This window comes from Dermacentor albipictus, chromosome 1 (assembly GCF_038994185.2).
Source record: "Dermacentor albipictus isolate Rhodes 1998 colony chromosome 1, USDA_Dalb.pri_finalv2, whole genome shotgun sequence".
NCBI classification, from domain to species: Eukaryota; Metazoa; Arthropoda; class Arachnida; order Ixodida; family Ixodidae; genus Dermacentor; species Dermacentor albipictus.
The window spans coordinates 506,091,271-506,103,817 of record NC_091821.1 but is presented as its reverse complement, the minus strand read 5'-3'; the positions used below and the strand labels follow the sequence as shown (position 1 = coordinate 506,103,817).

The 12,547-nt window shown below is 45.9% G+C and overlaps 1 protein-coding gene across 3 annotated transcripts in view; it reads right to left on the bottom strand.

Moving 5' to 3' along the window:
• Nucleotides 1-12,547, bottom strand: part of LOC135907567 (sorting nexin-4-like) — a 106,030-nt gene that overhangs the window by 42,427 nt on the left and 51,056 nt on the right. For all 3 annotated transcript variants that reach the window (XM_065439246.1, XM_065439247.1, XM_065439248.1), the window contains one exon: nt 2,358-2,448. In XM_065439246.1, the coding sequence (XP_065295318.1) occupies nt 2,358-2,448 (91 nt within the window). The remainder of the gene's footprint in view (nt 1-2,357; nt 2,449-12,547) is intronic.

Below are 12,547 nucleotides of genomic sequence, written 5' to 3'. Positions count from 1 at the left end.
CTCCAGTGAACTTGCCAGTATCTATAGCATCGACAAGTTCATAGACGAAACCGTCATGACATCAGTCGGGCAGCGGACTCGGGCGAGAGTCTCAGTGTGCGTTTGCCAAACATCGCAGGCTCGGCGCCGTAGCAGAAATCTTCCTCACATCTGTTCTTGCTGCATACCCGAGTTGTAGCCGATGCCTGTTTGCCGGTTTTATGTTTCGCGAGCCATGCTTCATGTAGCTTCTTGCCCTGCGGCTACGTGTGAATAAGGCTGACACTGGGCCCTGTTGCGTACGTCCGGCACTGCAGCACTGAGCAGTAGCCTACCATGTTGCGCACCTTCAAAGGCAGCCACTACTTATTGTAGTGCTTTCAAGCATTATAAAGGAGACACTCGAAGCGGGAAAATCTCGCCACTAAATGAGATCCGCAGCCTACAAGGGAATTTGAACTCTCGTTTTCAGCTCGCTTCGGCGCTCCCGAAGCAGCCGATGCAGCGGCTATGTCCACGTGATCCCTGATAGCACGTCACGGCGACAGTGGCGCCAGCTTTTCCAGTGGTCGAGCTCGAGGCCAGTACTGGAGTGACAATGATGGCACAACCACAGTGGCATAACGACGTGGTATCACAGTGGATGCATGCATGATAGCGACTGCCTCACAATGATGCAATGATGACCCTGACATGACAACAGTAACATAATCTCAATCGAAAGACGACAGCCTGATTATGGTACAATGACGAAGAAGGATTGACGTCGACGCAACAGCGAAGGTGGTAGGATGACAATGGCGCGACAACAATGGGATGGTGTTGCTGAAGTCATGAGAAAGCATGACAACGAGGTATGATGACTGTGTGACAATGATCGATAATAAAATTCTGGGGTTTCGGGTTTTATGTGCCAAAACCACGATTTAATTAAGAGGCACGCCATAGTGGGGGACTCCGGGCTAATTTTGACCCCCTGGGGTTCTTTAAAGTGCACCCAATGCACGGTACACAGGCGTTTCAGCATTTCACCCCCATAGAAATGCAGCCGCCATGACCAGGATTAGATCCTGTGCCCTCGGACTTAGTTGCGCAGTGCCGTAACCACTACACCACCATGGCGGGCTGCGCAACGACAATGATGAAAATGATGATGGCAACACGAAAGTCAGATGATGAAGTCAGATGATGAAATTAGAATGACAACGATGGAACAATGCCGACAGCATCACAATGGTGTAACAAATGCATTATGACTGTATGACGACGATGGGCCGATAATGACAGCATGACAAGAATCGAATGACAAAATTGGAATGACGATGATGTAGTAACCATGGCCTGAATTCACAAAACCTTCTTAACTGAAATGTCCGTAAGATAAAATTTTAGCCAATCTAGATGCAAGGCATATTAATAAAGAATGCAGCCGGCCAATGGCAAGGAGTTCTTATGAAAGAAATTATTTGTGAATTCAGTCCCACAACGGCATCACAACAATGAGAACCTACATGGTGACCCAAGTTGACTCGCAGGGTCAGCGTAGAAGATGTGAGGACGATTGCATGATGACATTAAAATCATGAAACAAAGGGCAGCCCTGGAACAACCACGACAGCATCCCAACCACGAGAACAAACCTACTGGCCCATGCTGGTAGACAACTTTGGCCACTGGGTCAGTGCAAGAAGACAGATAGATAGGCTCAAAACAGCTGAAGTAGGCAACGAATGCTAATCGCATTAAAAAATGATGCGTGGATCTGCCATCGCAAACACCAGAGACCAGTGGAGCTGCAGAAAGGCCAGTAAAGTAGTGCCGAACCGCAGACTTTGTCATGTGTTTGCTATCGCAAACACCAGGAACCAGCAGAGCTGGGGCAAGTTAATGCTTCGGAAAAATCTATGCCATCTTCCTCTGTCAGGGGTTTCGGCTGGGACAGCATGCCATTTGAGGTGCTTGCCGCAACAGAAGTGATTTATTGAGATGCCATATGCGTCGGTGTTGTGTGCCAGACACCGCACCAAAGCGAAGCAGCGGCAACCTTAGCTCTGATGCACACTAGCTCCGACGTCATGTACTCCTTGAAATCTGCCGAAGCACATGCGTGGGTTTTTATAGGACAGCAATGACGTCACACCACCTGTGTCCCCACCGCACTGCTTCTTCTGCCCTGCTAGGCTCTACCTACCCTCGCCACGTCACTATGCTATGCGATGCTATTTAAATACTCTGCTTTCACTCTCTCTCAGCTTCCTCTCCCCCTGCTCGGCGAATTTTTTTTCCTGCGCGCGATGCTATTTTTATACTCTGCGAGCATCAAGAGAAACCCAGCATGGTTCTAACAGCTCCACTGTAAAGGCCTTTGGCAGACTCACAATTTCTGCTCGTTGCGACTCCCTGGATGCGTACAGGCTCTTCTTCCGTTCCAGCTCGTATTCCAGAACCTCCTGGTGCTTGCACACAGCCCTGGGCACAGAAGGTGTTGCCAAATGAGAAGGCGCCACGACTCATTGCCTCTGAATCTGTGTATCCATGCCATCCTGTCCATCCAGTGCACTATTTGCAAATATGCAGTAGAACAACCTTCCGCTCATCTGATTTTTTATCAAATTTTAGTGCTGTCATGTGCCTTTATGTGCAAAAGCAACTACAGAGTTCTTAATGCAGTTTTCTTGTTTTTCACTGTCACCTAGGACTCGTACCATGGATGACTCACTTTATGGACAGTTTTGATTCGCAACCAAAGAATCTCATTGATACGATCCTGTTTCATGCAATTTTCTAGCACTAACATTTGCCATCGGGAACACAAAAATTGACCAAATACCATTACACTTCTTTTTTAGCCGTTAATATGCTCCCAGAAAACACAATCTTTAGGCACCAATGTTTAATTCATCGTCAAAATGCTATTTCGTGATACATTTTCTAGCCTCTAAGTCCCATGTGAACAAGAGAAGGCACGAGGCATGCACAATCGAGAACGATAGGCACCCACCAAGGAAGCTTCCCCACAGTACTCATTTTCTCGTGTCAAGCGAAAATGTCGGAATGCACTCAGTTTCCTTTTCTGGTACCAGCAAATCTTTTAGTGGGTCTTTGCAAGTTGCATTCAGCGCTATAGTTGCCAACCCTATGGCGATATACATCTTAATCTATCTGTTTCGCAGCGCATGTGGCATAGTGCCATTGAAAGCATACTGCATGCTCTTAAAAGGCGACACATTGAGCGATAACCCAAACACACTGTCGTTCCCTGCTCCAGATGGCAACAAGCAAGCATTGTTTCATTCTGGCAGCATTGCTTTCTGCTGTCACCCACTAACTTGATTTTGTTTTGGTTACCCATTGCCGTGTTAAAACACTATGCAATAGGAAAACGACAAAGCACGTCTTGGCTTGCACCAGCTTGACATGCATTGGCATCTTGTGCTACAACGACCCTCACAGAATGGGCACGTCCCTGCCAAAATGCCCTGCCTGGAGAAGCTTCTGACTCAGGCCGAATTCTAGGAGGGCAAACGTAAACTGCAAAAGCAACAACAGGCGTCTTGGGCCACTGGGGCCTCACCAGCAAGGCATGCGTGAGCATCTTGTGCTACAACAATTCGCGCAACATTTCACATTACGCTGATGTCCAATACAGTTAAGTCTGCCAAATTTTTTAGACTTTGGTTCATACATTTCCCAGGACAGTACGTTTTTTCTCGAGTTATTTTTCAAAACATAACAAGATTCTATTGCGTTTCCCAGCGCATGGGACGTACATGTGAATATTTTATTCCTTGAACAGTGGCGTTACCTTTATCAGACTGTTTTTAAGATACTACAAGAACAAAAAACAAAAATTTAATAACATGCAGAATCGGGCTTGCAATTCTGTTATTACGAAACAGCAAAAAAAAAAAAACAGAGAAAAGCACAGAATTCTGCATTCACTTCTATCAGGACACCCAATGTAGACAAAACTGATGTACATTCTGCGCTCGTTACAACAGACCTGTGTACAACAGACTTTCTGATGTAAAGGCTAACATTTCAACCTCTACCTATTTTATTATTGCAACGAAGTTCGCTTTTAATGGACCGCGCTACAACGCACTAGTGGCTACAGCGGACGAAATTAGCGGCAATTTCTGTAAAGATCGGGAGTATAAAACAGACTTTTGCCATGTTGACATGGGCTGACAACTGACTTGCGAGGGTCAGCCGACAATTGTGGCTCCATATCACATGCGCGAGGGAAAAAGGCGGGGTGGAAGCACGCTGTCTTCTTTCACGCGCAAGGCAAGAGGAGGAGCCAAGGGAGAGAGGGGTTCTACTCCGGAAGCTGCTACTTACGGCGTGGACGTCATGTCTTGAAAGTGATCTGCGATGTGGACAAAGCGCACACCCGCACAGGTGTCATATCTTGAAAGCGATCTGCGATGTGCACAAACTGCACCTAGTGCTGGTAGCTCCTTACGCGCCATGCTTTCAATGTTTAGTTTGCGTTGAAGCAAGAGACAGCACGAAGGTTAATTCGCTCGCTGCTGCTACTGCGCTGTTCACTCCAAGATTTTGACAGCAACTTTCCACGGTCATCAAACGAGATGCACTCACGTTTACCTGTGCGGCGTGCATGACATCGTGCTTGTTAATTTAGTTAGTAAGTGAATGTTTATAACTTTATACGGCCAATAAAACTACTACTCGTAATTCGCATAGCTGTCTACTAATTTGCTATCTTAATCGATGTTTCACCTATCAAGTGAAACTGCAACATTTTTTAAATTGTTTTTTACTTTGGACGTTCGTCACTCACTCTTTGCAATAACATTGTTACACATAGCGAACAAAGCTTCAGAAGCGAGGCCTTTTGAATATTATGGACTTCGAATAAAACAGACATTTTTTGTCGGATTATCAGGGTCCGTTGTAATAAGAGTCGACTGTATTATAAGAATGGCTTATAATATAGCAATGGTGCAAGAGTTCAAGACTGGGATAGCTGGTTTACATTAATCATAGTGAACCGAGCAGACAATGCAACAAGAGATATACCAGCAAAACATGTGAATTGAATACCAACTAATCTTTAATCCAGCTGTACAGTTATATGAGGCAGAGATGACAAGTGATGACATAAAAGCCCAATGCTATATATAAGTTGCTTGGTTGGCCAGAAACAAAGCACAGTGAAAACTGAAGTACTAATTAAGAAACAAAGTCGCAGAGGGCACAGAAAACAATAATTTAACAGAATTTAAGAAAGAAACCAAGAAGAAACGGTTTGTAAATGTGTGAGAGCAGCCCAAGAGAACTGAAAAGTAAAATTTGTGAAAACTTACTCGATGTCAAAACTAATAGCCTTAGATAGTTCATTTCTATGTCGAAAAAAAAACAAAAGATGGTGCAATGAGGCATGCGGTCCCTTCTGGCAGTTGATGCATATTCATAAATGTTGTTTGCGTACTGGTGATAACACAACTTTGCATAGTGCACATAGTGAAGTAGTAGTATTGTGACCGGAGTGCAAGTGAAATTTTTGAAGTGTGCATTAGAAGAGAGCAACAAGTGTCTTTTACTCTTAAATATACAGTAATTTGACAGTCAGTGCCTCTGTTCTGTCGTCTGCACTGTTCACCATGTTTACAGCACTAGTGTCAGAGCAAAACTTCTGCTATAACTTTCTGAAAAATTTATAGAGTTGAAATTTTTGTTTTCGGTATCATCTAACAGCGTTGTAAACATAGTGCTTCACTGTTTCTGATGCCAATTTCTGGCAATTTCCAATAAAAATATCTAAAAACTACTTTCAACAGTAACTCCAATTTACCTTTCCTATAAAGTAAAGTGAATTTCACACAAGCAGCTGTGCAATGAGAATATTTTGGAGTTTCACATGAATTTGAATGGGGAATGTGAAGCCAAGCTACTTCCTCCTATTATCCACCCATGAAACAGATCTAAGCCATATTGTCACATTGCAGTGACAGTGAACAACCACCAGCGGCACAATGCGAGTCACGAAACTACCGTACATACTAATTAATGCACTTGTATAATAAATGCACCCCCAACTATGTTCTTCAAAATTAGGATTTTTGTTTTCCCCTGTATAATAATTGCACCCCCCACTTTGTTACTGTGTAGTGCCACGATCGAACGGTCGTGCTGTAGTTTTTTGGAAAGACTAAAACGTTTTACTCTTGCACAAGTGTTTTAAGCAAGCACACTTAATCTCAATGCCCACCGCTGTGCTAGAAATAATGATGATGCCACGTCAGAAATGCTGAGATCCCGTAAACAAAATTCTGCAGCTGACCTATGTAGGCTGCGCATCCATGCTAGCGGCAAACATGCCGTGGCAGCACACCTGCAGGGACGGTGGGTTTGATGGCGGGGAAGCTGACGGAAGCAAAGCCATGATGAGAGAACACTGGTGGGAAGCATGCGTTAAGAACAGGCTGTGCATTAACACGGTCACTTCGGACCTGATGGAAACAACAACCACAATAATGCTCAGCCTGTTCTTACTGCATGCTTGCTGCCAGTGCCGGCGCAAAGGAGCCTCGCAGACTCGAGAGAAAAAAAGAACACAACTGGCTCTCTGCAACAATTACTTTACATAGTTTAGGACTTTTCTCTGACTTAATAGGAGTGTGCGCACATGAACGGAAGAGTCCAAGGGCTCTATTCTAGACATTGTGTCATTTTTCTATAGGTGCGAAGCGTACAAAAAGACACTGATGGCCCTGATTTGCTTTCTTAACATGACGCAAATTTGACATTTCACCAGACAAATTGTAATGTAAGCAGTGAACTCAACATTCTCGATAAAGCAAAACAGTTTCCCTCCTGAGTACAAATAAAGGAGCTAGCTCAAGGTGTACAATTATTCTGTCGAAAACCATTCTCGCTTTTGTTGTCTGCAACATACAAGCCATCGTCTGCTTCATCGCTAGGATGTATGTCCTAGAGAAACAGAATGAGTCATCGTATATTGGTGCCAAAGTGCTTGTTTTTTATACCTTGAGGCAGCATACACAACTAACCATGTGGTGAAGAGTACATGTTCTAGGGTGCATTACTACTATCTCGTGAAACGCAAGTGACTCAGCCAAACTTGGCTGGCTGAGAGCAGCCTAATATCACCGATAATGTTTTGTGCACCGCAGGTAGTCTCCTGTGCGATGCAAGCGCCGGCACTGCCATATCTTGCACACTTCACTGCTTACTCGCACCGCAAGATAAAACTTCAAGGAGCCGCCTCGCGTCCATTTCTTTCTATAAATTAAAAAGCCACCGTTGTCATAACCTCTGATAATGTGAAAAGTTGTTTATCTTGATTACAATGCCAAGTACATTCTTTATTTCGGGAAATCCTCAGTGCATGCACACACACACAGTCTGCGTTTTGTCCCGCCGCACTGCATCCTGCCACGCACTGTTGCTTACTGTCCCCTGCCTGCTATTCTACACAGTTGCCTACCATCTCGTGCCTGCGACTCTATGTGACCTGGCGTCAGCCTGGTACCCTCACAACAATACAAACAGAGGAGTGAGAAGTGCAAAAAGTCGCAGAAGGTTTGTAATGTTCAACCAATCTTCCTCCAAATAAATGTGTTCTTAAAAAAATGATGGCCTAAAACACACATGCAAACACCACCTGAGAGCGATGGAAAGGTTATCAGCATGTTTTATGAACAAAACATTTTCATGGCTCCAAACGAAGGGGAAAATGTGGCGATACATATGCCTTTTGGCCGTCATAGCACATGGCTGCTCATTAGCATACATATTTCGTGCAGCTTGTCACACCACGAATTATGGTGAAAAATCTCTGCAATGGCAGCCCAGCACAATGCCATGCAAAAGCAAATTGATGTTTACGAAAGTGCCCTTCCCGTGATGCTCCTCATGGGATAATCCTTCAGCCAATCAGCAAGCTGAAATAACAGCTAGCTTGGACCACCACCACATATTCGGGAAATTGTAGATGCATTGCACAGGCTCATGCACACCACGCTTCCCTTTCTTTTTAAAGTGCTAACACATCAATACACCTGCCAAGGACCAGAAAAAATTCATCATCATCATCATCCTATGTTTTGCCGACTGCAGGATGAAGGCCTCTCCCTGTGATCTCCAATTACCCCTGTCCTGCGCCAACCGATTCCAGCTAGCACCTGCGAATTTCTTAATTTCATCCCCCCACCTAGTCTTCTGCCGTCCTCGACTTCACTTCTCTTCCCTTGGCACCCATTCCGTAACCCTAATGGTCCACTGGTTATCTAACCTACACATTACTGACCTGCGCAGCTCCATTTTTTTCTCTTAATGTCAATTAGAATATCAGGTGTCTCTGTTTGCTCTCTGATCCATACTGCTCTCTTCCCGTCTCTTAAAGTTATGCTTAACAATCTTCGTTCCATCACTCTTTGCGCAGTCCTTAACTTGTTTTCGAGCTTCTTTGTCAGTCTCCAAGTTTCTGCCCCATATGTCAGCACCGGTAGAATTTTCTTTTTCTTCTTTTCTTTCTTTTTAATGATAATGGTAGGCTTCCAGTCAGGATCTGACAGTATCTGCCAAATGCGCTCCAGCCCATTTTTATTCTGTAAATTTCCTTCTCACGATCAGGGTCCCCATTGAGCAATTGGCCTAGGTAAACATACTCCATCACGAACTGTAGAGGCTGACTGGTGATCCTCAACTCTTGTTCCCTTGTCCAGCTATTAGTCATTATCTTTGTCTTCTGCACATTAATCTTCAACCCAATTCTTACGCTCTCTCTGTTAAGGCCCCCAATCATTTGTTGTAACTCGTCCCCAGTGTAGCTGAACAGGACAATGTCATCTGCAAACTGAAGGTTGCCGAGATATTTGCCGTTGATCCTTACTCCTAAGTCTTCCCAGTTTATTCGCTTGAATACTTCTTCCAAACATGCCATGAATAGCACTGGAGAGATTGCCTCCCCTTGTCTGACCCCTTTCTTTATAGGTATCTTTCTACTTTTCTTGTGGAGAACCAAGGTAGCTGTGGAATCTTTGTAGATATTTTCCAAGGTATTCATCTATGCCTCTGGTACTCCTTGATTATACAGTGCCTCGATGACTGCTGGTATCTCTACAGAATCAAATGCCTTTTTGTAATACATGAAAGCCATGTAGAGAGGCTGATATTACTCTGTGGATTTCTCGGTTACCTGATTGATGACATGGATGCGATCTATTGTAGAGTATCCCTTCCGGAAACCTGCCTTTTTCCTTGGTTGACTGAAGTCCAGTGTTGCCCTCATTCTATTGGAGATTATCTTGGTGAATATTTTATAAAATATTGGTAGTAAGCTAATGGGCCTATAATTTTTCAATTCTTTAACGTCTCCCTTTTTGTGAATTTGTATAATTTTGGCATTGTTCCAGTTCTCTGGGACCATTGAAGTCGACAAACAGTTTGTATAAAGGGCCGTTAGTTTTTCAAGCATTATGTCTCCACCATCTTTGAATAAATCGACTGGTAGTTCATCTTCTCCTGACTAAAAAATTATTAGTCAATACAATTTGCAGCGCCACATGTTTCCTCATGTTGATGAAAAAGCAATATTGCATTTTGAAAAGCTTTCACTTCCTGTAGAAATTTTAAAACATGTGACCTCTCGATAGCCAATCAGAGAGTCAACATGGCAATAATGGAGACCGTGCAGCCACCATGCGTGTCAAGAATATAGTCCTAAGTGAAGAATGGGTGGCCAGCAGTTGGTCGGCATAGTCAGCATAGTCTGGTGTAATGTCGAATTTACGTGTCTGTTGCTTTTCTGCCTGTCTTTGGCTTCGCTGGGTGCGATGGGCCCTAAGCTGAGTTATATTGTCACATGGTAGTGACGGTGGAGGACACAGCAACAAAACTGTGAATGGCAAAACTTTATTGGGCGAACCTGAGCCCACAAAAAACAGCTACACTCAAAGCTCAACAAAAGTGGTGAACACAGTCAGAAATCGTCGAAAATCTGATCAGCGGGTCAAGCTTGTTGGCTTTTATACATTGTGGGGTTCTCACCCTTGCTCCTGGGACAAAGGAACGACAACACAGTCGTGCAAACAACCGCAAGGGCATTTATTGCGCCTTTCATAGATCAATGCCTGCTAGCCGAGTTAGTATTCTGAAAACATGCCGATGGGCGCGCGACAAATCGCAGAAGTTGGACTCACCGCGACCGAATAGCGAGCGAATATGTTTGCCCGATGCTGGATCCCAACGCCTGGTCATTCGCACGAACGGTCATGTGAACGGTGGCGCGTTTGAACGAGCGCTTGCGAGACGGTCTCGCAGAAGCATGGATTGGCGCCCGCCCAGCACGCCCGCGCTGCTTGCCGTCCCCGAACCAAAGAGGAAGCGCCTTCTCCTTCCCGCGCCCAAGTAACCCCGCCGTTAGGTGGCGTTAGCAGCGCAAAATTCGCGCCATCTCTCGTACTACGCTTCAACCAGACTGACTGCCGGGGGCATCGGGCCACGCGGCAACACCGGATTACAGGAGACGGGAGCTATGCGGGAAAACAACATATCAGGGGACGCGTGAGGGTCGCGCATCCCCACAACATCAGTTGTCGAATGTCCCAGAGTAATCCCTAGAACCCGCGTGTCTACCACAAAGTTCTACAATATTCATGCCACACATACATGGTGACAGACAGTAGATGGAACCATCGATAACATTCCAGAAACTTCTGATACATGCAGGCGCATCCTGCGCTGTGCAATAACATTTGTTAGGCAGTGAAATGTGGTCACCCGATAAAGATAAACAAATACACGTGTCAATATGCCTGCTGTGGGACAGAGAGTTTATGTGTTCACAAAACGGAAATGCTGATCAGACACCTGAAAGGACTGTGTGGTGGAGACAGCAACTGCAAGGCCAAGAGATGGCACCACCAGTAGGAAAGACATCATCATCATCAGCAGCAGCATCAGCATCAACACAGGTCAGGAGGAAGATAAAGAGTGTTTGAGACGCTGTGTGCACATTTCATCCCTGACAAGTGGTGGCTCGTCCGGGATCGAAATGGATAGCGTAAATGTTCTGGAGGAAGTTGTGCAATAGCTGGTAAACCAGATAGATGGATCACCCATCCGGCATGAACAGGTTGTCTCTCTGCTGCAGCAACGAGTGATGACAGCTACAGTGACTACTGTGCTGATAGGCTTAGGGATGCGGGTGCAAGTGTCACAGCTGCCTGTTGTGACTTCCATGCCATACATCGCCACAGAGCCACCGAAGTCCTCGGGTTTCAGCCACTTACAGTTGCCGGAGGTATTCCTCAAATGTTTAGAGAACTTTTGCCTCATGTTGGGAATCGACTCAGCCAAAAGGCTCACTAATGTGGTGCCGGCTACCTTGGAGGGCAGCACTAAGCTGTGGTGGCGCTTCACTGGCGTTTTCACCACATGGGAATAATTCACGCAAGTGTTCTGTGTGGAGTTCACTTCAATCCATTTGAAACGTAGCCTGAAGGAAGAGCTCCAACAACGCACCCTGCACCCAGAAGAGAACCTGAAGGTGTTCATCTATGTGCTATCAGCATACTACGACCCCATTGGCGAAACCGTACCAGCAGAAGAGGTGGAGCGGGTTCTCCGCCAAATGCGCCCGCAGCTACAAGTTCCTCGCAGAACAGTCAACATTTACAACCTTGAAGGAGCTCGCGACGGTGGTGGATGGCTTGATGGAAAGAGCATGATGGCGAAGGCAGTACAAACCACTGCCACTATTAACAAATCAGGTTGCAAAAGATCTGGTAATCTAACCACACAGGGCTGCCACTGTAGGCACTACTACATCTACCACAATGTCTTTGGCATACCACTGGCCACTACACTCCACAGCTGTCCAACTGTCCTATCTCCGTGATCACATTCATCCCGCCTCCACTGTGCCCATGCTGACGCAGCCAGTCTCCCATGCCCCGCAACCGGCCGCTTGTTGTTGGCAGCGACCCAACACATTACAAGTCCACGGTTAGTGCTGCGGAAGGGTCAGCCATGTTGCCCGCTAATGCGCAATGGGTAGGCAAACTATGCCACCCAGGTGGCTACAGTACTGTCGTCCGAGGCACCTGGGGGCTAAATGACCAGAGTCAGTACTGGGGAAACATGTGTTGGTAGATGCTATGCCGGCGGGTACCTCCGACAGCGTCCTCCAGGTTGTGGCCACTGTTGGCAGAAAGGAACCCTTTCTTGGCATCTTTATCGGAGCAAAGACATTCCAGGCACTCTTGGACATTGGGGTACATCTTCATCCTTCTGGGACAGCAAGCGACCGCGGCTGCTGAAGCCACGAGGGCCAGCCATAAAAGAGAGGTACGCACGGTTCACCTGGCCATGGGCTGGTCCCAATCTACTACTTCACTCCGATGCAAGGTCCGCTCCCGGCAGCAGTGTTTTCTGTGTGTGCTCACTCTCTATAGAGACATCGCACTCCGGAGGGATTTCCTGGCAGTGACCGGGATATCACTCCTTATTGCACTTGGAGGCTGGACAATTGGAACTGAACCGCAGAGCTAGAGGAGCTAGACAGTGAAGAATC